General features: G+C 44.2%; 1 protein-coding gene across 32 annotated transcripts in view; it reads right to left on the bottom strand.

Annotated features, from left to right (window-relative positions):
- Positions 1 to 25,601, bottom strand: part of MBD1 (methyl-CpG binding domain protein 1) — a 61,613-nt gene that overhangs the window by 30,790 nt on the left and 5,222 nt on the right. For 2 of the 32 annotated variants that reach the window (XM_040264476.1, XM_040264486.1), the window contains exons 3-19: positions 22,732 to 22,846; positions 22,478 to 22,644; positions 22,314 to 22,396; positions 22,110 to 22,150; positions 21,591 to 21,737; positions 21,372 to 21,500; positions 21,118 to 21,192; positions 20,871 to 20,990; positions 20,719 to 20,787; positions 19,990 to 20,157; positions 19,350 to 19,649; positions 19,119 to 19,256; positions 18,645 to 18,776; positions 18,498 to 18,559; positions 12,375 to 12,558; positions 8,430 to 8,659; positions 7,759 to 7,932 (exon numbers count right to left, since the gene is read on the bottom strand). In XM_040264476.1, the coding sequence (XP_040120410.1) occupies positions 7,759 to 7,932; positions 8,430 to 8,659; positions 12,375 to 12,558; positions 18,498 to 18,559; positions 18,645 to 18,776; positions 19,119 to 19,256; positions 19,350 to 19,649; positions 19,990 to 20,157; positions 20,719 to 20,787; positions 20,871 to 20,990; positions 21,118 to 21,192; positions 21,372 to 21,500; positions 21,591 to 21,737; positions 22,110 to 22,150; positions 22,314 to 22,396; positions 22,478 to 22,644; positions 22,732 to 22,846 (2,334 nt within the window). Of the gene's footprint in view, positions 1 to 7,758; positions 7,933 to 7,986; positions 8,660 to 10,308; positions 10,388 to 12,374; positions 12,559 to 13,111; positions 13,929 to 14,703; positions 17,436 to 18,497; positions 18,560 to 18,644; positions 18,777 to 19,118; positions 19,257 to 19,349; positions 19,650 to 19,989; positions 20,158 to 20,718; positions 20,788 to 20,870; positions 20,991 to 21,117; positions 21,193 to 21,371; positions 21,501 to 21,590; positions 21,738 to 22,109; positions 22,151 to 22,313; positions 22,397 to 22,477; positions 22,645 to 22,731; positions 22,847 to 25,601 lie in introns of those variants that run through there. The other 30 variants (XR_005725174.1, XM_040264477.1, XM_040264487.1 and 27 more) reach the window with 30 other exon arrangements.

The raw sequence follows: 25,601 nt of genomic DNA, 5'->3' as shown, positions 1-25,601 counted from the left end.
GAGAATGAATAGACTGTGGCTATTTATACAATGGGACACTAACAGGAAGAGGAAGGGGAAGCAGAGGAAGAGGGGTAACTTCATCTTGCTTTATACATACATTAAAGCTTCAGTTATATTTGCAGTAATGGGGCATAATTTAGTATCCTTGATCAAAATTTAATCCTGGCCTTTCACTCTTATAATGAATTTAAACTGTATTTATGTTGCAGTTCTGTTAGAAGTACTGCATTAAAAAACACTGAAAATGGTTTGCTTTCAAGTAAATTATGGTAGTCTCCCTTATCCACCATTTCACTTTCTACAGTTTCTATTACCCATGGTCAGCTGTATTCTGAAAAGATTAAATGGAAAACTCCAGAAATAAGAATTTAAAATGTTTTCAACTGCACATTGTTCTAAAGTGTGATGAAATTTTGCACCAACCAGCTCCATTCCGCTTGGGATCTCAACAACTGACATCCTCTGCTTTTGACATTCAGTCATCAGCATCGTCACAGATCAATGATCCAGGATCACCCAAAGCAGGTGACCTGTAGTCAGGTCAATAGCCTAATGCTACATCACAATACGGGACTTCCCAGGTAGCACTAGTGGTTAAGAACCTGCTTAAGAGGCTTAAGGGACCGGAGTTTGATCCCTGGGTCAGGAAGAGCCCCTGGAGAAGGGTATGGCAACTCACTTCAGTATTCTTGCCTGGAGAATCCTATGGATAGAGGAGCCTGGCAGGCTATGGGCCACAGGGTCACAGAGTCAGACAACTGGAGCAACTTAGCACATACACGCGTGCACGTCACAATACATCATTCATCTTACTTACCATATAGACATTTTACTGGGCTTCCCTGGTGGCTCAGATGGTAAAGCGTCTGCCTACAATGCAGGAGACTCGGGTTCAACCCCTTGGTCAGGAAGATCTCCTGGAGAAGGAAATGCCAACCCACTCCAGTACTCTTGCCTGGAAAATTCCATGGACAGAGGAGCCTGGTAGGCTACAGTCCATGGGGTCGCAAAAGTCGGACACGACTGAGCAACTTCACTTTCACTTTTAGACATTTTATTAATCTCATATCATCACAAGAAGAAGGGTGAGTATAGTACAATAAGATATTTTGAGACACAGAGAGAGAGAGAGGGAGATCACATTTATAAGTTTTATTACAGTATATTATTATAACCACTCCATTTTATTATCCTCAATTGTTACTAATCTCTGAAATGTAACTAATTTATAAATTAAACTTTGTCAGGGATGTATAGGAAATGTTTAGGATGTATAGGAAAAAAACAGTGTATACAGAATTCAGTTTCAGACATTTACTGGGTATCTTGGAATGTATGCCCCATGGATAACATGGGTGACTGTTGCAGGATATGACTATTTCTTCTAAAATTCTAATTAATTCATCTAACTAGCAAGGTATACAACATGAAGTTGTATACTCAGTTGTATAAGATTTCTTTATAAAATCTTTATAATTGTTACCAAATTAATAAGCATTTTAAGAATCCAAACCATTTATGAAACTTCATTTTTCTTATTGTGTAAAAAAGAAAAAAAAAACCCATTTACTGGAAATATACTAATGGTCCATTGAAATTTACTTCCTAGTTTCCCCTTTGCCCCTTACAGCATTTTCTCCTCCAGTAGCCAGTAGGGAGTATCTAAATCCTAACAAAGACAGGAGGTGAGGCGATGCTTTACATGGGTTACAGACAAGTGTAGATCAGGTGCATCCACAGAAAGGGTATGAGAAAGTCTTAGAATCGCTAGCTGGGCTGATTGGTGAAGGTATTTCTTTCCTGAAGTCAGTTAGTAAAAGCCGGAAGGGGTAAATACTACTTCACATGCAAACATAGCCATACAAGACTTCAAAGAATACAAAAATGAAGGAAAATATACACCAACAAAGGAATACAATGCTTTTCTAGTAGTCAATCCCAAAGAAATAGAGATGTACAAATTACCTGCTAAAGAATTCAAAACAACTGTTTTTAGGAAGATCAGTGAGTTAGAATACTGACAGATGACTCAGACTCAACAAAATCAGGAAAACAACATTGGAACAAAATGAGAAGTTCAATAGAGATGAAAATCATCAAAAAGAACCAACCAGAAATTCTGGAGCTGAAAAATACAATGCATGAAATAAATATCCAAAAGATAGCATCAACATCAGACACGAGCAAACAAGAGGAAGAAAAAATCTGAGAATTCAAAGACAGAGGGGCCGAATGGATAAAAAACAAGATCCAACAACATGCTGCTTATAACAGACCTGTTTCAGGTTTCAGGCTGCTGCTGCTAAGTTGCTTCAGTCGTGTCCGACTATGTGCAACCCCATAGACGGCAGCCCACCAGGCTCCACCGTCCCTGGGATTCTCCAGGCAAGAACACTGGAGTGGGTTGCCATTTCCTTTTCCAAGGCATGAAAGTGAAAAGTGAAAATGAAGTTGCTACATATCTTTAAAGTCAAGGGATGGAAAAAGATACTCCATGAAAGTAGAAACCAAAAGAGAGCAGAAGTAGCTATACTTAGACAAAATAGACCTTAACTCAAAAGATGTTACAAGATGTAACAAAAGACAAAAGATGGAACAAGAGACAGAGTCAATTCATCAAGAGGATATAACAATTATAAAGTCATCCCTTCATACCTGTAGCAGATTCACTTGAGGATCTGCCACAGATAACAAAATCCACAGATGCTCAAATTCTATAGTCAACCTTCCATATCCATGGTTCCACATTTGCAGATTCAACTAATCCCAGACCATATAGTACTACATTTATTGGGAAGAAAACACATTTAAGTGGACTTTCAGAGTCTGTGTTGTTCGAGGAGTCAGCAGTATATGTGCTCAATATCAGAGCACTTAAATACGTTAAACAAAGATTAACAGATATCAAGGGAAAAATAGACAGCCGTGCAGTAATAGGAGACTTCAATATTCCATTTCAGCAGTGCATAGATCATCCAGACAGAAAATCAATAAGGAAACAATAGATTGAACTATATTTTAGATCAAGTGAATCTCACATACCTACACAGAACGTTCCATCTAATAGCAGAATAATCTTCTCAAGTACACATGGAGCATTTTCCAGGACAGATCACATGCCCCATCACAAAAAAGTCTTACATTTAAAAAGACTGAAACAATGTATCTTTTTTTTTTTTACCACAATGGCATAAAAGCAGCAATCAATAACAGAAAGAAAGCTGAAAAAATTAACAGATGTGTGGAAATTAAAAAAACACACTCCTGAACAACCAATGGGTCAAAGAAGAAATCAAAGGGGAAATTAAAAAAAAAACCTTAAATGAAAATGGAAATACAACATATCCAAAATTATGAAATGCAGCAAAAGCCCCTTAAGAAGGAAGTTTATAACAATAAACACCTATATTAAGAGAAAAGAAAGATCTCAAAAATCTGACTTTAAACCTCAAGGCACTATAAAGAAAAAACTAAGCCCAAAGTAATCAGAAGAAAGGAAATAACAAAGATCAGAAAGGAAGTAAATGAAACAGAGACTAGAAAAATGATAAAACATATCAATGAAACTAATAGCTGTTTTTTCAAAGAGGTAAAATTGACAATCTATAGCTGGACTAGCTAAGAAAAAATGATTCAAATAAATAAAATTAGAAATAAAAGAGGAAACTTTACCGCTGATACTGTAAAAATACAAGGGATCATGAGAGACTATTATGAACAATTATATGCAAACAAATTAGATAATATAAAAAAATGGATTAATTCCTAGATACATATAACCTACCAAGACTGAATCATGACAAAACAGAAAATCTGAAAAGACCAATAATGAGTAAGGAGACTGAATCAGTAATCAAAACTCCCCAAAAAGAAGCCCAGGACCAGACGGTTTCACTGGTGAGTTCTACCAAACATTTAAAGAAGAATTAATACCAACCTTTCTCAAATCCTCCCAAAAAAATAAAGAAGAGAGAACACTTCATTATCCCTAATGAACACAAATGTGAAAATCCTCAATATAATACTAGCATATTAGAAGAATCACATACCATAATCAAGCACAATTTATAGTTCAGTATATGCAAATCAGTAAATGTGCCACATCACATTAACAGAATGAAGGATAAACATTATATGATCATCTTAATAGCTACAAAAGAAATTTGACAAATCCATGATACAAAAAACTCTTAACAAATTAAGTGTAGAAGGAATGTAGCTCAACACAATAAAGGCTATACATAACTAGCACACAGCTAACACCATGTTCTAAAGTGAAAAATTGAAGGCTTCTTCTCAAAATCAGGCATAAGACATTGGTGCCCACTCTTGCCACTTTTATTCAACACAGTACTGGAAATCCTAGCCAGAGCAGTTAGGCAAGAAAAAGAAATAAATATATCTAAAATGAAAAAGTGGAAGTAAAACTGTCTGTTTGCAGATGACATGATCTTACTTTATATATATAGAAAACCCTAAAGATTCCATCAAAAAGTGTTAGAACTAATCAGTGAATTCAGTAAAGCTACAGGAATTGAAATTAATGAACAGAAATCAGTTGCATTTTTATACACTAAAAATGAACCATCTGAAAGAGAAATTAAGAAACTAATCCTATTTCCAATAGCTTCAAAAACAATAAAAATAGGAATAAATTTAAGCGAGGAAGTTAAAGATCTGTACACTGAAAATTATAAGATACTGATGAAAGAAACTGAAGATTCAAATAGATGGAAAGTATCCTTTGTCCTTGGATTGGAATATTGTTATTAATAAAATGTCCTTACTACCCAAAGTGACCTACATTCAATGCAATCCCTATCAAAATTCCAATGGCATTTTCACAGAAAGAGAAAAAAATTCCTAAAATTTCAATTGAATTACAAAAGATCTCAAATAGCCAAAGCAATCATGATAAAGAACAAAGCTGGAAGTATCACACATTTGATTTCAAACTATATTATAAAGCTATAAAAATCAAAACAGTAATGATAGTGGCATAAAAACAGATGAATAGAGCAATACTCAGTTGGTAAAGAATCCGCCTGCAAAGAAGGAGACCCTGGTTTGATTCCTGAGTCAGGAAGATCTACTGGAGAATATATATGCTACCCAACTCCAGTATTCTTGGGCTTCCCTTGTGGCTCAGCTGGTAAAGAATTCATCTGCAATGTGGGAGACCTGGGTTCAATCCCTGGGTTGGGAAGATTCCCTGGAGAAGGGAAAGGCTACCCATTCCAGTATTCTGGCCCTAGAGAATTCCATGGACTGTATAGTCCATGGGGTCGCAAAGAGTGGGACACGAATAAATGACTTTCACTTTCAGAGCAGTGGAAGAGAACAGGGGGCCCAGAAAGAATTCCATGTATCATATATATGGTCAACTAATCCTTTATAAAGAGGCCAAGAACACACAATGGGGAAAGGATAGTCTCTTCAGTAAACAACCTTGGTAAAACTGGATGACCATAGGCAAAAGAATGAAGCTGGATCACCATTTACAAAAATTAATTCAAAATGGATTAAAAACTTAAACATTAAGACCTGAAACTGTAAAATATGTAGAAGAAAACATAAGGGAAAAGCTCCTTGACACTGGTCTTGACAATGATTTTTTGGATAAGACACTAAAAGCAAAGGCAACAAAATAAAAAATAAACAAGTGGGACTATATCCAATTATTAATAAAAAGTTTCTTCACAGCAATGGAAACAACAAAGTAAAAAGGCAACCTACAGAATGGGAGAGAATATTTTCAAATCATGTATCTGTTAAAAGTTTAATATCTAATATATGTAAGAAACTCATATAACTCAATAGCAAAAAACAAATAATCTGACTATACAAATGAACAAAAGCCCTGAGTAGGCATTTTTCCAAGAAGACGTACAAATGGCCAAAACGTATGTGTAAAGGTACTCAACATCACAAATCACCATAAAAATGCTCATCAAAGCCACAATGAGATTATCACCTCACACCTGTTAGGATGGCTATTACAAAAAAAGATAAAAGAGATGACAAATGTTGGCAAGGATGTAGAAAAAAGGACACCTCTGTACACTGTGGTGGGAATACAAATTGGTAGAACCATTATGAAAAACAGTATGGAGATCCCTCAAAAATTGAAACTAGAACTACCATATGGAAACAAACTGTTTACTGAGGTATGAATGTATAAAGAAATTGTAGAATGGAATATTGTGCACTCAGTCATGTCCGACTCTTTGTGGCCCCATGGACTGTAGCCCACCAGGCTCCTCTGCCCATGGAACTTTCCAAGCAAGAATACTGGAGTGGGTTGCCATTTCCTACTCCAGGAATGGAATATTACCCAGCATAAAAAAGAAAATTCTGCTCTTTGAGACAACATGGATGAACCTGTAGGATATAATACTAAGTGGAATAGGCTGGAAAGAGAAAGACAAATACTGTATGATCTCACTAAACATGGAATCTAAGGGGAAAAAAAGGTTTGACATATAGAAACAGAGAGTAGGATGTCCGTTCTCAGGGGCTAGGGGATAGAAGAAAAGGGAAGATTTGCTCAAAGCATATAAATTTTCAGTAATAAGATGAATGAGTAAGTTTTGGGGATCTAGTATAGAGTATGCTTATTTAACTTCTATGCAGAGTACATCATGAGAAACGCTGGGATGGATGAAGCACAGGCTGCAAAGAAGATTGCTGGGAGAAATATCAATCACCTCAGATATGCAGATGACACCACCCTTATGGCAGAAAGTAAAGAGGAACTAAAAAGCCTCTTGATGAAAGTGAAAGAGGAGAGTGAAAAAGTTGGCTTAAAGCTCAACATTCAGAAAACAAAGATCATGGCATTTGGTCCCATCACTTCATGGCAAATAGATGGGGAAAACAGTGGAAACAGTGTCAGACTTTATTTTGGAGGCTCCAAAATCACTGCAGATGGTGACTGCAGCCATGAAATTAAAAGACACTTACTCCTTGGATGGAAAGTTATGACCAATCTAGACAGCATATTTAAAAGCAAAGATATTACTTTGCCAACAAAGGTCCGTCTAGTCAAGGCTATGGTTTTTCCAGTGGTCATGTATGGATGTGAGAGTTGGACTATAAAGAAAGCTGAGCACTGAAGAATTGATGCTTTTAAACTGTGGTGTTGGAGAAGACTCTTGAGAGTCCCTTGGACTGCAAGGAGATCCAACCAGTCCATCCTAAAGGAGATCAGTCCTGGGTGTTCACTGGAAGGACTGATGTTGAAGCTGAAACTCCAATACTTTGGCCACCTGATGCGATGAGCTGACTCATTGGCAAAGACCCTGATGCTGGGAAAGATTGAGGGCAGGAGGAGAAGGGGACGACAGAGGATGAGATGGTAGGATGGCATCCCCTACTCAATGAACATGAGTTTGAGTAGGCTCCGGGAGTTGGTAATGGACAGGGAAGCCTAGCATGCCGCAATTCATGGGGTCGCAAAGAGTCGGACACGACTGAGTGACTGAATTGAACTGAACTGAATGTAGAGTATGGGGACTACAGGTAGTAATACTGTATTGTATACGTGAAATACGTTGAAAATAAATCTTATGTATTATCACCACAAAGCAAACAGACAAAACTTCTTAGTGCAATGATGTATGTATAATTACCAAGACTTAAATGTACAACTGCTGTGCCCTGTTAGGGCTACACTTTATTGTAAATTAGTCTTCCTAAATAATTTTTAATATACAAACTTCAGATTCTGTGTGTATGTTTTTCTGACATCATTACCTGAATTGCTGGTCTAGCTTTTCAGCCACAAAATCCTGTCTTTCTTTTTCTTTCTTCTCTCTTAATAATCTTATTTTATCTCTCATTCTATCTTTTTTCTCCTCAATTGTTTCTTCTTTCAATTGCATTTCAGTAAAATACTCATTTTCTTCTGATGCTAAAAGTTCACGTAACCTAGGTTCACAAAACAAAATGACAACAACAAGCAAAGGAATTAAAACTGTCATGCTACATGCACCATTTCATTAATTGGTTTTTATTTTGTTAAATTCAATTTCAGAAGTATATGTTCAGTTGTAAATTTTGTAAGAAGGAAAGATCATTACAGTATTCCAAAAAATAAGTTGTCACCTAAAGCAATAAAGAGACTAATCTATGCCACATTTTATTTGATCACATACAGATGAGATATGTGATTTATATTTCAAGAAAAAAAGCAAAATGAGCAAGATTTTAATTATAATAACAAAATATGATACAATATGTTCTTTTGATTTCTATCAATAGGTTATCACAAGTGAAAATAAAAATAAGCTATTGGTTTGGTAAGAATAAGAATAGCTCAGCCATGATCCTTACTGTAAAAATTCACTTGATTTTTGATTGGTCAATCTCAGGCTCTGGTTTCAGGAATATCTCAGAGTCTGGATTAGCCAGTTTTTAAGCCTTACTTATTTCGTCTTTCTTCAGTGTTGATGATAAACCCTTGCATGGCATCCTTGACTCTTGCTTTCACAAGACTGTCCACAAACTTGCGGTCATTGTGCTCGTCCCACTCAGTTTTCAAGCGATCCCGCTCGATTGACTTAATGGAGGCCAAGACGGCATGATGTTTCTGATGGCTGTGTTGGATTCTTTCCAGATGATCCTCAGCTCCTTGGACTTTGGGAGGCTTGGCTCTCTGGAACAAAAAAAGAAAAGCAAGTATCACTTATGATAGACCCAAAATCCATTGCATATTTTCAGTTAATCCAATACCCATATTAAACAAAACTTGCTATATAAAACTAATATCCTGCTATAACTGTAAACAACTTAAGTGTCTAAGATGTAAGTTGTTTAAATTATTTGAAACCTGTACCTAAGATGTCATCAAATCAGTCTCACATATTTCTCAAATGCCATTTGAATAAAAGTTCATGGAATTATAAAGTCAAAAATTTGAATGGGACTCCAGAGATTATCTAATGAAATCAGAGACTTAATTTATTTGCCCAAAGTGCTCTGAGTAGTGAGGGTAGAACTGGGTAGAACAAGAATTAAAGGTCTTCTAATTCCTGACCTTAATCTTGCCACCTACTATCCCACCTTGCTTTTCAGGGCTCTGACAACATAGTTACCACCATCAAAATTCTTTCAATTAAAGTAAACTACTCACTAAGTATATAGGATACACATAACAAGTTGTAACAGTGAAATATGCTTTACTAAGAAGGAAGTAAGGAAGACAGAAAGGGAGAAAGGGAAAGAAGGAAAAGAAAAAAAAAAAACTAATGGTAGAATTTGATTCCTATTTCTACTGTCCCCAGAAGTTTAATGTAAGAGCTGTGCTCCTGACATTTTGGGATTAACTTGAATTTCTGTGAATATGTTCATTTTATACAAACTTTCACCAAAAAAGTTGGAAATGCATACACCATTGTGAATAAATATTGACACATTTGCTAAAATCATATGAACTATATCTTTTCTATTTCTGCATTGCTAGCATGAAGCATGCCTACCAGCATCAAGTTCTCAATACAAATGAAGAAGAAAGATGAATGAATGAATGAAGCTGTTTATGGGTTGGCTTGATGTGACTCTTGCCCCTCCTGGGGCCACCATGAAATCCATGGTTTTGAGCTTTGTACTTTCAGCCAGGTTTATCAAATCACCCTTAGGTGAGCAGTCAGACTCTGGTGTGCTGATGCACCGCAACAAAGGTTTTAACTCGAGGCACAGAGTCAGTCTGATCATTTACACTGAAAGCATCACTGTCTGGGTTACCAGAATACTGGCATTGAAACTTGGTAAAGGAGTCTCCTAAGGAAGGGAAATCAACATTTGAAGATAGCCTCTTGAAAAGATTCAAGGTTTGGGGTATACACATGGGTGCCTAGAATAGTTGAACAAGATAATACAAAGCTGAGGTAGGTTGGAGACAGAAGGTGATGTCGAAGGTTACATCATGGGAAGTAGCTAATTCATAATGAAATTATTTACAGCCTAGATTTAGTTAAGAAACTACTGTTCTCTAATATGTATGGCATCCTATGAACACAGATTCAGTGATAACAAAGCAGAGTTGGGTCAAGGCTGCACCCTGAGCAGGACACACTCAGGCTCCTAGTAGAGACAGATGGGCTGAGAACAGGAACCAAGCACCAAGGTCATCAGGAGTCAACTGTCTTAAGTAATCAGGGCAAGAATCAGGCTCTGAGGTACATTTTGACTAAAGAGGAAATAGCAGTGGAGGGCAGTGAGAAAGACTGAGCAGTAGCAGGGAATTAGGAAACCCTTTAAGGCTGTGGCATGCGGGGTAGGAAGGACTTTGTGGTCAGGGAGGACCTTGTCTCTGGATGAATAAAGTAAGATCTGGAGGTGCCAATCCATGCAGTCTCAGCATTATGTACTCAAAACCTGTACTCTTTAAAAGAAAAATAATATAAACTAGATCTGCAATTTAACATTTTGATGTAGCTATATTTTTAAAAATAAAGAGAAACAGGGGGAATTAATTTTAATATATTTTTATTTAACCAATATATCGAAAATATTATTGTCTCAATATGTGACTCTAGACATATTACAAGTGCTCAAATTTGTGGCCAGTGGCCACCATACTGAACATTGCAAATCTTAAACCATGCTAAAATCAGAATAAAGGGTTTAACAACTACCCTGTACTTTCAAGGTCACCGAAAGCTTTTGTTACTGTAACACTTCAAATTAGTTTCTCCTATTACAGTTTAATGTCTTAAAGAATAACATCTTACAAGCTGAGGTTTGATTCTGGCCTCTACTGATAACTGTGGGATCTTGAGCAAGTTACTTGACCTCTTTGAGTCTCAGTTTTTTCACCTGTCAAAAAGAGCAAAACAAATGGCTTCCTAAAACAAAATTATTTCAAGAAGTAACCAACTGGGTCCCTAGGAGGCACTCACCAAACAGCTGCTCCTTTCGCTGCTTCCTCACCTCAGACATTACATCTTTCACCACCTTCTCTCGAAGAAATTGTTTAGCATTCAAGTCTCATCTCTGGTGGTTTTAACTCTTCTCCCATCACACCTCTACAACCTCTAGCATCCACACTTCTTATCACACTCTGATATCTGAGATACACCAGCTCTGACCTTTCCTCTTTCCTCTTTCTTCTTCTACAAATGTAAAATATCCAATAGGCCTGCTTCTCTGGTTTGGTGGTGATTTGGTGGAATGGAAATCCTTATTGGTTTCTGACACAAGGAATGTCACCTGACCAGTACCCCAGCTGAGCACAGGGTTCAGATAAAGAACCCAAAGAACATCCACTTCTGTCCCTCATAAAGAAAATAATAATCACCTCAAACCCTACAGGCTGTAGAAGACTCCAATCTACTGATTTCCAAACCCAGAGCCTACAGTCCCTGGACCTAAAGAAGAGGGAGCAGGTCTATAACTGACTGACAACTGCTACGTGCACTATAGAGCATAAGACTATATCGTTATCATTCTGATCTTTCTTCCAGTGTCCCGACACAGACAAGACAGCACACCGTTATCAATTGTGCTGGCACACTGTGTTAATCTTTAACGATTTGGGGCGTGAGCAAGTTGTTTCTGCAATTAGATGATAAGCAGTTTGAAGGCAAGGATCAAACTTTTAGAGAAAGTGAAATCTCCCAGGGTCAATGTATTCACCCCTGTATCTTCCACAGAGCTGTGCACACAGCCGGGACTCATGTGATACCTCTATCGTTGCTTACCTACACATGGAGGGTTTCTGGCCTGTGGAAACTAGTGTGTAGAAGCAAAGGAACGCAGGTGCGTGGACCAACTGTCCGAGGTTCTGGGCAGCGCTCATCAAATTCTGCAGGACAGTGTTCCCCTGGTCTCCTACCACCACCGCTGCCTTAAAGGCAACCAACCTCCTATTCCCAGGCCGGCAGGTATGCTTCTGTTATAGCTAAGTCAGCAGAGGAAGGGCCCTAAGACCACTCAAAACCCCCACAGTCCAGCACTCTTCAACAGACGGTTTTCCTAAGCGTACGGAACTAGTCCCGACCGTACAGCTGAATCACTGCCAGCCCAGACCCCAGATTTCCTGCCACCTTAACCCAGCGCCCTTTCCTTGACACACACTCCGCGTTTCAAGGGGACGACCTCTTTTAAAAGTCTTGCGAGATCTTCAGCCTTCAAGATCGCCAGTGGTGATTCTCCAAATACAGAAACTAAATACAACTGACGCGGGGACGGGAAGGGTAGGGAGAGCTAGGCAAGAGACCTTTTTCTTCCCTCGTTCAAAATTCAAACTACTGCCTCAGGCACCTGCTTCCCTTGAGAGAACCCCTGCTGGGGGCCAAGGCTGGGTTGGGTCCTGAGATGGGGGAAGATACAGAAAACGGTAGGCTCCCACACACATATCCCGTGCTTACCACGATCACCACTTTGGGAGTGGGCCCCTTAACCTCTCTCTGTACGATGCCAAACCGCTGGCTGTACATTTTGGAGCTTCCTCGGATTGGGGGCGGTGTCCGCCGCGGTTCCCCAACCACAGCTACCGGCGGGACGAGCTTGTGAGATGCACAGGTCTGGTTGTCAGTGGTGCGCCTCGCGGGGCTAGGGACAGGTGAATGGGGCGGAAGTTGGTTCCGTTACCACGGTGACCACAGACGCGGGCACTCGCAACTTCCTCTTGGAGTGGAAGAGCTGAGTCTGCGCAGTTCTCACCCCGCCCTTGACCAGGCCTCCCGCCGACCTCGCTCCCTTTCTAGGATTCATCATATAGCAAAAAAAAAAAAAGCCTCCTTAACCCGAAGAAGTCGAAGATCTAATTACATTCCAACTGACTTTGCTATTTATATCCTGTAATGTCTAAAAGCATGAGAAAAGTTAGCGGACACTTTGTAGGGTAGTCAAATTTTGAGGCATCTCTAAGTTAACCTTCAGGGCAAATCATCACAGGACCACCTTATTCGCGTAGTTCTTTACAGGAATTTATAAGGTATTTTCACACATAAAGCCTTTCAGTCTCACAAATACCTGACTGATGGAGCAGCGGGTATTATCCTCATCCTACAGCTAAAACAAGCTGAGAGCACCTAACTGGTTTGTCAGCTAACCCAACCAGTAGTGACAAATTTGTTAATAAAACCAGGAAACCAGGGCTTACACTTGAGAAACCCTAGGATGGGGGCGCAGCGGCACGACCTGATTGGGCGCAATAAAGACCAGGGCCAGGATGTGGATCAGAATTTCGGTGATCAGGCTCTGGCATTCCGGATCCCAGGCAGGGAAAAAAAAAAAAACACAGGTGAGGAAACCTAAAAGGGGCCCTCAACACAAGTGGAGACTACAGCTTAACTTCCGCTCAAGAGCAAAGTGGTGAGTGAGTGAAAGTCGAAATCTTGTCCGACTCTTTGCAACCCCATGAACTATTAAGAGTTCATGGAATTCTCCAGGCCAGAATACTAAAGTGGGTAGCCTTTCCCTTCTCCAGGGGATCTTCCCAATCCACGGATCGAACCCAGGTTTTCCGCATTGCAGGCGGAATCTTTACCAGCTGAGCCACAAAAAGTTGTAGGTAATACCTAAAAAGTCAAATGACACTTTGGTACTCTTTCTACAAATGGAATGAACAGAGAGCTTTAACAGGAAAGAATCAGCACCTAGTAGGTCACTGACGTGTAATAAAAGCACAACTAGTACTGCGTATCCCAACTTAAGACCGCAATTTACTATAAACCAGCATTCCCTAATCATTTATAATCCGCCCACTTCGGATTTTGCATGCGGCATGTTCCTAGGTTTGGGCTCCATTTCCTGAATTGTTCGTCCAGCCTTCCAGCCACAAAATAACGTCTCTTCTCTTTTGCAATTTCTTTTAATAATTCTCTCTCATTTTGTCTTTTATCTCCTATAATGCTTCTTCTTTTAATTGCAGTTCGGTAAAATACTCATTTTCATTTACTGTTAAGAGTTTACGTAGCCTGAAACAAAAGAAAGAAAAGAAATTAGACGATCGTCTCCGCTCCCTGGACCGGGTCCTGAGGGCTAGTTGCTGGATCTTCGATTCCCACGGGTGCCTGGCCCGCTGGCTGGTCTGGTCTGGTGACACCACACCCTCAGAAGGGCGGTGACGCCCTCGGCCTAGGGGCGGGGTTTGGTAACCGCCAGATTCTCGGGCGCCCGTTGGGAACCTCCGAGGTCCACAGCCTGGAGGGTCCCGTCAACGTGAATTTTCAGCGACATGGGAAGCGGACTCTCGGCGACACCCGGCGGCCGTGGAACGTCCCGGCGCCCGTCCTGAGCTCTTCGCGCCGCGTCCTCACCCCGGGCGTGTCCCGTAATTTAATCCCGCTTCGGTTTCGCCCGTGGAGCCACCGTGGAGAGGGGAGTCGGCTTCCCTCTGCGCTGATTCTGGACCGCCTCGGCCCAGGGGAGGCCACGCCCCAGGGACAGGGAGTTGAGGGGCAGCGTCTGTCCACCCCTGGCCGGAGGACCAGGGTCCGCGCGCCAGCGCCCCCTGGTGGGCGTATTCGGAGGGTGGCGGGACCGGCCCTGGCTTGACAACCAAGTCTCAACCTCCAGGGGGATCTAGGAGAACTGATTCACCCAAGATCCTCGAATAGAACTTGACTTTGATCTTGCCACCCACTTTCTATACCAGTTTCTCAGAGGCAGCCTATCAACACTTAAGCACCATTAAGATACTCCCCCCCAAAACACTAAGTATATATAAATCAGTAAACGGGACAATAAAAATCATTTAAAAATAATTTTAAAATAGAACAGCATAAACTATATTTCCAATGTCTACTGTGCCCCAACAAGGTCACGCAAGGGCTGTCCTCCCAACAGTTTCCTCAATTCTGTATTTTCACCATTAAATTCCACGATAAAGTTGGAAATTCATTCACCATTTGTAAATACATATTGATGTATTTAATAAAACTGCATGGACTATATCTTTTTCATTCCTGAATCTCAGTATTAAGCATAGTGCCTACCATGGGTCAGGTTCTCAATAACTAACGAATGACACAAAAATAGCCCAGAACAGCAAGTTTTTTTCTGGATGGGCTTGACAGAATTTTTGTACTTGCTGGGGTCACCATGAAATCCATGGTCTTCAAGCTTTGCATTTTCAGCAATGCGGCTTTACCAAGTTATCCTCAGGTGAGTTGTGAGACCTTCAGGAGCTGATTCATGGCAGGGTGGCTTTGTAACATGTCACCTTGACTAGGTTACGTTTCCCAGTATCCCCTTCCCTGCATGCTTCCAGTTAGGACAGGCCACGAGAGATTTTGCTGGTAACTGGAGGGCAGATGCGAAGCAGCAGCACACTCGGAAGGTTGGTGCAGGAGCACCAGGCACTGTTGCAGTTCACACACGTCATTATCTGCTGGCATACCTCATTGGTATGTGGCAACAGTCAGGCCTGCAGCCAGGCCTGCAGCTGCTCCACCTTCCCCAGGATCTTCCTTCAGCTCTTCTAATTCCTGGACCAGATGCATATTTAACTCTGTGATGAAGGGCACCAGCTTCTTCTGCAGGACACCCACATCACCGAAGTTGGAAGTGGTGAGAGGCTGACATGGCTTCCAGGCCATCCTTGTGGTTTCCAGCTCGTGCTCGTGGGCGCCATTGTGTCCTCCGTGTCCCACATTTTACATCCATCTTTCCTTCCTGATTGCCTGCCCTGCAGACTTCAAGCTCCAGCATTAGATGCAAAGACAACAGCCTTATACAGACTGTTCAACCAGCTCCCACAATTGCATAATATCAAATCACCTACAATAAATCCCTTAAGATAATATACATATTTATATATACATATACACACATATATGAAATCTTTATATTAGTAGTGCTGCTTTTCTGATTGTATCTTGACACACACAGTAACCAGACTTATCTCAAGAGTCAGAATGCTATTCTCAAATTTCATTTAGGGCACCACTGTCAAAATACCACCAGAATATGAGAACTGGGTGGTTGGATCCTGGGAGGGAGCAAAACAGTATGAGAAAATTATCCAGTCTTGACTCTGGCTGAAATAAGTAGGGTAAGGCAAAGGAAGGAGCAAAAAGGGATGGCAGAGGGCTGTACAATGAGTTAAAGTAGAGAAACGCTTAATATACCTCTGAATTATCTAAAGCTGCAAGGCTGGGACTACAGTAAGCAAGGGAGGCACATAGGCTACAAAATTTAGGAGGCCGGCACTCAGTCCCAGCCCAGTAAAGCTAAGTAATGAATCACACATGTAATCTTTTTGGCACTTTATGAAGAATTGGAAAGTGAGGCAGGGCTGAGCCAAGACTGGCCCTTAGGTGGGACTTGAAGCAGGAGCTCAGACTCCTAGAAGACAGGGGCTGAGAGTAGAAACCAAGTACAAAGGTCATCAAGGGACAGGGGAGGCAAGTTGCGAGGAAACATGAGCCAGGCCAGGAGCTTTCATTCTGAAGACTGCTTTGGCTGACGATAGGGAGTGATGGCAAGTATCTGCCATGGGGAAAGATGCCCTTTTGGGTTTGAGGAATCCTATGTGGCACCCAAGGCCTGGCAATAACCCAGTCTCAGGAGGCATGCGTGCTTTGACAAGGTGGCACGATCCACACTGTCTTGGTGTTTCCTATGCCACCCTAGGGGCAGCAGCTTTGTAAAGGGTTTGTTATTATGCTTACAAGAATCCAGCTTTGTAACGTCACTGGAAACTTGTTAATATGACACTATTACACACTACTGGATATAGGTTACAGTTAACAGTTTAGTGGCTTAACTTAAAAACAAGGCTTTTACAACCTGGGCTTGACCTTGATCCTAAGCTCTACTGATACTAGCTGTTCGACACTGGACAGATTATTTAGTTTCTCGGAATCTCATTTTCCCTTCTGCAAAAATGGGCACAATCAAGCCGTTCTAAAAAGATGTTTTTGAGGATTAAACCAGGTCCATGGGAGGAACTCAATGAACAGCAGTTCCTTTCCTCATTTATTCACATTACATTCCCAATACATTCCGAACTGCTGTCTCCCTGAGGAAATGTTTAGAGACACTACCAGGTCTCATCCAAATCCATTTAGAATCATTTATGATGATGGCTTGTTTAGACCGAAGGTGGCTTTAATCACGTCAGCTCTCCCATCCCAGCTCCCCCATCTTTAATATCCACACTTCTTATGACACTCAGGCTCCTGGGGTTTGCACTGGTTGGAGGAGATGCACAAACTTTCTACTCTTTGTCTTCCTTTTCTGCTTATTTCCTCTATAAGCTCAGAGTACTGAACAGGCCTGATCCTCTGGTTTGGTGGTAGGTTTTCCCAGTTCCTACTGACTCCCACACAAGCCCTGGCAATCCATCTATGGTCCAGCCTCTGAGCAGATCAGTGTTGTCTCTGATAAAGTCGGTCTGTAAATATCACCTTGAGTCCTACAGTCTGTAGAAGCCTCCAGTCTACTGTTTTCTACCTCCAGGTTTTTTAAGGTCCTTGGACCTAGAGAAGAGGGAGCAGGTCTGTATGTTGAATGAGGTTCCCTATGTGCAAAATGAAGCATCACAAAACCATTTCCTACTCTTCCATTTCCCCTTAATTATCCCTTTCCTCTCTTCTGCAATCTTCCATTGCAGACAACATAGCCCATCATTACTTTTCTGTTAATACGTAATAATTTCATGCATAGGGGAAACGGCGTCACCACTTGGATTATAAGCTCCCTGAAGGCAGGAATCCTATGTCTCCTGAAAGATAAGCCTCCCAGGGTCATTGATTCACCACTGTGTGCCCAGCAGGGTCTCAATCAGTACCTCACTACTCGCCTAAGTACAGGTGGAGCAGTTTCTGGCCTGCAGACACTAGTCTGCAAGAACAAAGGAATCCAGGGGTCAGGTGAACAGTTCACGTTGCCTGTCTGGGCTCTGGTCAGGGCTCTCAGCAGTCCTGCAGGAGGCAGCGCTCCCCTGATCTCCTCCCACCTCCCTATCCTTCCTTCCACTGCCACACCTGTAGGGACAGTTCTATGCAGCAGCTCAAACAGTTAACGACCTCAACAGGTTCCAGAAAATCTCAAGAAACACAGCCTGATTCCTTCCACTAAGGTTACTTCAGTTGTGTGTGGGCCCCAATCACAAAGCCATCTCAGGACCAGATCTCATCACTCCCCACTGACCAGCCCACCCATTCATCTCTTGGAAACTCCACAGGCCTTCAAGACCCCAAATGATGATTCTCTGAATAAGAATTTATAAGTCTGACCCCTATGGATTTTCTTAATAATACAGGGAAAAAGCTTTTCTTCTCTTCCCTTTTCTTTCCAATCTTATCACAGGGCACCAACTCCTCTGCCACCATCACCTGCTGTAACCCTCCTCAAGGAGAGCCCTGGCCCAGACCTCAGGAGAAATCTCTAAGGTCCTGCACATACTCCATCACTGATGGTGACCTTTACCTCCCACTACCCCATGCCAAAATGCTGGCTGCTCTCACGACTCAGGGCCCGCATCTGGCCAGAACCCCACACCCCACTGCCATCCCGACCCCTCACAGTGTGGGGCACACCTTGGCAACCAGACTGCTGTATCCCGGAGGCGGGTTCCACCCAGGCTGAAAATCTCCGTGATCTGGGGAAGAATTAACATCAGGGTCAACATGACTGGTGGGCCTAGAGCAAGGTCAGGACAGGGTGGGGCGTCCCCCAGCACTGACCACGGGCGTGCCAGCCCCTCCTGCCTCCTCCTCTGGGGCCAAGTCAGAGGTGGAGTCAGCCTTGTTGTCGTCCTTGTCCTCCTCAGGGTCAGGTGGCTCTTGCTTCACTGATGGCAGGTCTGGGTCTACTGCCTGGGAGAGGTGGGAAATGGGCAGCTGTCAGAAGGGCAGGGCTGGCCTGGGGAAAGTGTCCCTACCAGCCAACCTGTCCCTGTGCTGACACTCCGTCACACCTGAGCACACAAAAACCATCTCTGTCTACAGACCTTTCCCACTCCTCACAGATTTCCATTTTCCTGTTAACTGGGCAGCAAAGCAGGCCAAACTAGTTGCCTGGGGAGGGTGAGGCACCTGTCAGACAGGCGGGATAATTCTGTGAGAGGCTGTCATCAGCACACCTATTACTGTGCTCAAAGAACCACCATCACGGCTCCCCATCACTCTGCTCACAGACCACCCATCACTGACCCCCACCTTGCTGGGGCAGCCAGGCAGCAATACAGGAGAAGTCAGGATGGCTGTGCCCGGTGTCCAGTCTTCCTGGGCATCCGCCTTCTCTTGCTTCACCTGGGGTAAGGCCACAACCCAACTCAGGCCAGGGCACTGGGCCTCCTGTGTGAAGGAGGATGGCAGCAGACTTGGTCCCAGCTTCCCTGCACGAGGCTGGGCGGGGTTAGGAAGGGCAGGATAAGGCGGGACCCTCACCTGCAACCGACTTTCTGTGGAAGCCGGGGCTGGGCCAGGCACCTGCACGGGACTGCTTGCGCCCTCCCGTAAGAACACAAGGTCAGTGCCAGGTGGGGGCAGCACAAAGCCACTGCCTGCTTCCTCCTTCACTGGAGTCTGGGCTCGGTCTGGTTGAGCTGCCGGTGTGGCCAAGGGAGGCTTCAGGGTCTGACCCAGATGAGGCCTTCGAGTAGAGCCAGGCCTCTTTCGATGAGGGTGAGCTGGGGGCGGCGATGCCCCATCTTCGGACCCTGCCCAGACACTTGGCAGAAGCCGCTTCTGTGAGGAGAGGTGGCGTGTTATGGCCACCAGGTACAATACTACCCTGCCCTGATTGACGCGTGCAACCCCGTTAGCCCCAGCGCGGAATCTCCTTATGGACAAGCCCCTCATCACACAGGCTGTGAGTCTCCTATTGGCAATGACAGTACCTCCCAGTTTCCTCATTTATCCCAGCACAATGTCTGCTAATTGGTGACAAACCCACTGCCCCACCCACCACTCTGAAGCTGCAGGACCCACCAGGCCGGCCCGCCCCTCCCAGGCATTGGGTGGCGGGGGCACGAGGGGGAGACTGCACTATTCCTCCCACCCACCAGCCCCTTCCTGCCACACCCACCATAGCAAACTGCAGGCACTGGCGCCAGCGACACTTCTGCCGCTTCTGGTTGCTGCCCCCAAACTTGGGCTTGTCGCAGCAGAAGTCGCAGTGGCCACAGTCCGTCCGCCTCAGGCAGGCCGCACAGGCCCCACACTTGCGGTTCTGCCGACGGTTTGTGTAAGGCTGCTGGGGACAGGGGGTGTGGGGCGGTCACTAGGAGAGTAGCACTGCTGCTCCTGTTGCTCGCCCACCAGCCCCGCTGGAGGGAACTGGCTCCCACTAGTCACACCTCCTGTCTGTGAGTCCAGCGCCAGGCGGTATCACTGTCCTGGAAGGCCCTTGATACCATGAGGACGGTGGCTGCTTCAACATGGTATCCATCGTTCTATCTGCTGGTCCCCCACTAGCTACCAAGATAAGGTCTCTGACCCCCGCCTCCAGCAGAATTTTGCAGACGCTCCATTAGTTCCCATCGCTGCGCCCGCTCATCCTATGCGGACTTCGGGCACTGTGCCAGCTTTTCCTCTGCGAGCCCCATCAGAGTGTTGGTTCATCTGACACCAGGTCCTGTCACTTCACCTGGGGGTCCCATATTAGTTCCTACCCCGCTGTCTGCTCAGCCCATACTAGTATCCATCACTGTACTTTACGACTCCCCTACTAGGCCCATTGCAGCATCTGCTTCTTTGGGTTAACCAAGCGCCCTGGGAGAGTCTAGGCTTATTCAGGTAGGGTGAGGCCACTCACTAGCTCGTCCTCGTCTACACAGTAATAGATGAATTCAGCAGGAGGCGAGGGGGCCAGGGCTCTGGGGTGCTGCAGAGGCAAATGGGGTGGGGTCAGGGCAGGTAGCTGGTGAGGTTACGGTTGTGCCATCCCCCTGCCCACCAGGGCCTCACCAGCTCCGGAGACTCTGGAGGCTGCGGTGGGGGAGGTGGAGGCGGTGACTGGGCTCGGGGTGGACGCCGCCGGGCCACCACCTTGGAGTCGCAGCCTCCCTTGCGGCGGCCGTGTTTACCCTGTGAGAAAGCAGAAGGCAAGTTTAGGCTTGGCGGCACCAGGCAGACACAGACCACCGCCCTCCCCTCAGGTGTATAGAAAGCATGCAAGGGGACAAGCAGGCAGAGTGAGGGCTGGGGCACTCACAGCAGGGGGAGCCACAGCGAGAGAAGGGCGTCGTTGACATCGCTGATGGTGGCGACGGAGGCGGTGAGCAAGGTGCTGGCAGACAGGGGCAGGCAGGTGAAGCCAGAGAGGTGAGTGTGAGCAGGGGGAGAAAAGAAGACATGAGGAGGGCAAGGCTGGTTGGAAAGAAGGATGCAGCAGCAGCTTCAACAGCAGAGTAAGCTCTGCCCCAGCCCCCACCTGCACCCCCCACTGGCCCCTCTGCTCTGACTTACCCGGAGGCAGCGCCGCTGGACGCACTTCCACTGGCGCCGGAGCCCAGGGCGGGGAGGGCGAAGGCAGACTCGACAGCGGCCACAGTCCTCTCGGGTCTGACAGCCCCGGCACACTCCACACCCTCGGCTCTGTGGGGGCCGGAGGTGTGAAGCGTGGGGCCAGGGCTGAGGGCCAGGAGCACGGGTGAGCCTGGGGCCCACCCCAGCTGCCTGACTCACCCTTTCCACAATGCGGAGGCACCGTCTTCGCTCACACTTGCAGAACAGCCCCGAGGCCACATCATGGGGCAACTGCAGGAGGCAGGTGGAGCAGGCCCCACAATCTTCCTTTACCTGGCAGGCTGTGCACTCCCCGCAGCCCACACGCTGCCAGGAATGGGTGGGGCAAGGTCACGGGTCCAAGCGGAGTGGCTCCAGGAGCACTGCCCCTCACGTGTCTGCTGACCCCACATTGGCCCCCATCACCATGTCTGCTGGTCCTCCGTCTGCCTCATCACTGTCTGGTAACTAGTGATTAGCCACCATCACTGAGGCCGTAAACAACGTCTACTCTCCCCTGTGACCCTTATCACAGTGTCTACTAATTAACTTCCATTACTGTCGACTGCCTGCAGCCAGCTCCCTACAAAATGACCCTGACACCCAGTGGATCCATCACTGTTCCTTCAGACTCCAACCAGCCCCCGTCACATCCTGCTCCCACCACACACTTGTGAGGAGGAAGTAGGCTGTGCTTACCTTAAACATCCTCTGCTCCCGATTGAAAGCGATCCTCTGTGCTGCAGGGAGGGAGAGAGAAATGTTAAGGGAGCATCAGGTATCTGACCTCATGACTCCCTCTGCCCTGTCATCTACCATTCAGCCCCCAGCCAGATATCTGTACGCCAGCCTGACACCGAGGCTGCTCCAGCTCTACCTCCCAGTGCCCCAGGGGCCACTCACCTCGGCAGTCCTTGCACAAAGTCTTGAGCCGCTGCCTTCGGGTGCCATCTCCTGAAAAGCTGATTCCACAGTTCTCACAGCACCTAGGATGGGAAACATGGGTGTGGGGCCGAGTGCACCCCCAACCAGAACCCTCACGGACTTGGCTCTAGCTCAACACTCACCCAGGGGCAGGAAGTGAAGCTGGGACTGTGTCAGCGTCAGCCTTGGTGTCATCCCTTGGTGCCTCCTTCCTGACTTCACTCTTCTGAGGTCCAACGTGACACTTCCGAGCCTTGGCTGGCTTCGAAGGCTTCTTCCGCTTCCTGCTGGTGATGGCCAAGGAGTGGGCCTGGAGATAACAGCAAGGGCAGGAGACCAGTGGGCGGGTGTCAGGAGGCTCAGCACCCGCGCTCAAGTATTCCAGACCGTACAGTACCTTGGGGGATGGATAGCAGAGGACGCCTTGTTTGAAGTCGAAGAGGGTGAGATCACATGCAGGGCCCAGGTATCGAGTCAGCTCAACTTTGCTTCGGATCCTGTCTCCTGTGGGGCTGGGGATGGGCCAGGACAGGTTGGTACCTAGCTGGAGCCACTGCCACTCCACCCACACAACCCTCCCACAGGGCTGCTGAAGAGGCCTGTAGAGCTGGTGGGATACAGGAAGCAGCTTGGGATCAACCTATGAACCCCAACCAAGAAACTACCCCCAATAACTCCAAACAGCTGGAATATAAAAGGTGTATAAATTCCAGCATGTAGACGAAGATTAATAAATAAGATAAATGTAAATGGATATGCACAGATTTATAATGTGTGCTACTACCAGCATTCAAGTGAAAGGAAATACAAATAACACAAATTAATTAAATAACATACATATATTAGCATTACATACTACGTACACAAACAAAATTTATACAAGAAAAAAACATGTTTTAAATATAGCTGGCTCTTGAACAATACATGTATAAACTGCATAGGTCCACTTACACATGAATTTTTTTTCAATAAATTTATTGAAAAAGTTTTTGGACATTTGTGACTACTTAAAACAATTCGATGAATCATGTAGCCTAGAGATATTGAAAAAATTAAGAAAAAGGTGTGCCATGAATGCATAAAATATATGTAGATACTAATCATTTTATCATTTACCACCATAAGATATATATATAAAGTCTATTATAAAAAGTTAAAATTTACCAAAACATGTACACAAATACTTAAGATCATATGTGGCACCATTTGCAGTCAAGAGAAATGTAAACAAAAGTAAAGATGCAATATTAAATCATAACTGCACAAAATCAACTGTAGCACGTATCATACTACTACAGTCATCTCACAGCCACCTCCTGTTGCTGCTGCAGTGAACTCAGGTGTTGAAGTATTTACTTTAAATGCCATGGAAGGCTAATCATCTCTGTGAGCAGTTTGTTTCTCCATAAAATTGAGCATCACAGCAGAAAGTGACCGCTTGCAGTGGTTTTTCTCATGTCATTTTCACTGTATTTAGTGCAATACTGTAAGCTTTTAATAACACCTTGGGATCCATAACAAAGTGTCACTTGTGATACTGGAAGTGCTCCCAAGAAGCAGAGAAAAGTCATAACATTACAGGAAAAAGCTGAATAGCTTGACATGTACCATAGATTGAGGTCTGCAGCTGTGGGTGCCCACCAATTCAAGATTAATGAATCCAGTATAAAGTGAAAGTGAAAGTGTTAGTTGCTCAGTCATGTCTGACTCTTTGCAACCCCATGGACTACAGCCTATAAGGCTGTCCTGTCCATGGGATTCTCCAGGCAAGAATACTGGAGTGGGGTGCCATTCCCTTCTCCAGGGGATCTTCCCAACCCAGGGATGGAACCTGGGTCTCCTGCACTGCAGGCAGATGCTCTACCATCGGAGCCACCAGCCATGCACTTTAAGGACTATTATTTAAAAAAAAAAAAAAGAAAGGAAGGAAAACAAAGGCAATTCAGAAACTGTCGCTGCAACTATGCCAGCAGCTCGGAAACCTTGTACTTTTTGCAAAATACGTTTTTATCTTGTACTGAAAATGTAGCTTTTATGTGGATGCATGATGGCTATAAGAAAGTCATACCTATAAATTACAACAAGTTTTGAGAAAAAGTCAAGTCATTATATGACAACTTAAAGCAAAAGCAAGGTGAAGGCTCTAAAGCTGGGGAATTCAATGCCAGCAAAGCATGGTTTGGCTTTACAAACACCAAGATAACAGAAAAAGCGGCTTCTGCCAACCAGGAAGCAGCAGACAAGTGCCCAAACGCCACTAAGAAAATCACTGAGGAGAAAGGCTCTCTGCCTGAACAAATTTTTAATGGAGATGAAAGTACCCTATTCTGAAAAGTAAAAAAAAAAAAAAAAAAAAAATATGGTGCAAAGGACATTTATTAGTAAGAAAGAGAAGTGAGCACCAGAATTTAAGGCAGGAAGAGATAAACTAACTCTATTGTTTTGTGGAAATGCAGTCAGGTTTATGATCAGGACTGCCCTTATTAATAACGCTGCTAACCCTCAAGCCTTGAAGGGAAAAGATAAACACCAGCTGCCAGGCTTTTGGTTGTACAAGAAGGTCTTGATAGTGAGAACCATTTTTTTTTTTTTTTTTAATGGTTCCACTGATGCTCTGTTAGGAAGTCAAGAAGTACCTCACCAGTTAAGGGACAGCTTTTAAAGTTCTTTTGATATTGGGCAATGCCCTGCCCACCCAGAACCCCATGAATTCAACAGCAAACGTGTCGAAGTGGTCTGTTTGCCACCAAACACAATGTCTCTAATTCAGCCTCTAGATCAGAGGGTCATAAAGGACCTTTATGGCTCCTTACTCGCAGAATTCTATGAAAAGAACTGACAACGCTATCAAAGAGAATCTTCATAGACAAAACATCCTAAAAGTCTGGATGCCATTGAAGATTCCATCTTCGTTATAGAAAAGAGTGTGAAAGTCATCAAGTGCAAAACAATAACTTCCTGCTAGAGAAATCTGTGTCCAGATGTTGTGCATGACTTCCCAGAATTTACAGCCAAGTCAATCAAAGAAATCATGAAAGAGACTGTGGATATGGCAAAAGTCAGGGAGGGAATGAAGAGTTTCAAGACATCGATCTTGGACTCGAGCTAACAGACACCACACCGGAGGAATTAACACAAGACAACTTGATGGAGATGACTGCTGCTGAACCAGTACCAGATAATGAAGCAGATAGAGTACCAGAAAAAAACTGTTATTAGACAATCTAGCAGAAGGGTTCTGATATTCAAGACCACTTTTTATTTTAT

The sequence above is a fragment of the Oryx dammah genome, unplaced genomic scaffold (assembly GCF_014754425.2).
Source record: "Oryx dammah isolate SB20612 unplaced genomic scaffold, SCBI_Odam_1.1 HiC_scaffold_22, whole genome shotgun sequence".
In the NCBI taxonomy this organism is placed as follows: domain Eukaryota; kingdom Metazoa; phylum Chordata; class Mammalia; order Artiodactyla; family Bovidae; genus Oryx; species Oryx dammah.
Note: the sequence above shows the minus strand (reverse complement) of the source record. Positions and strands in the feature narration are given on the sequence as shown.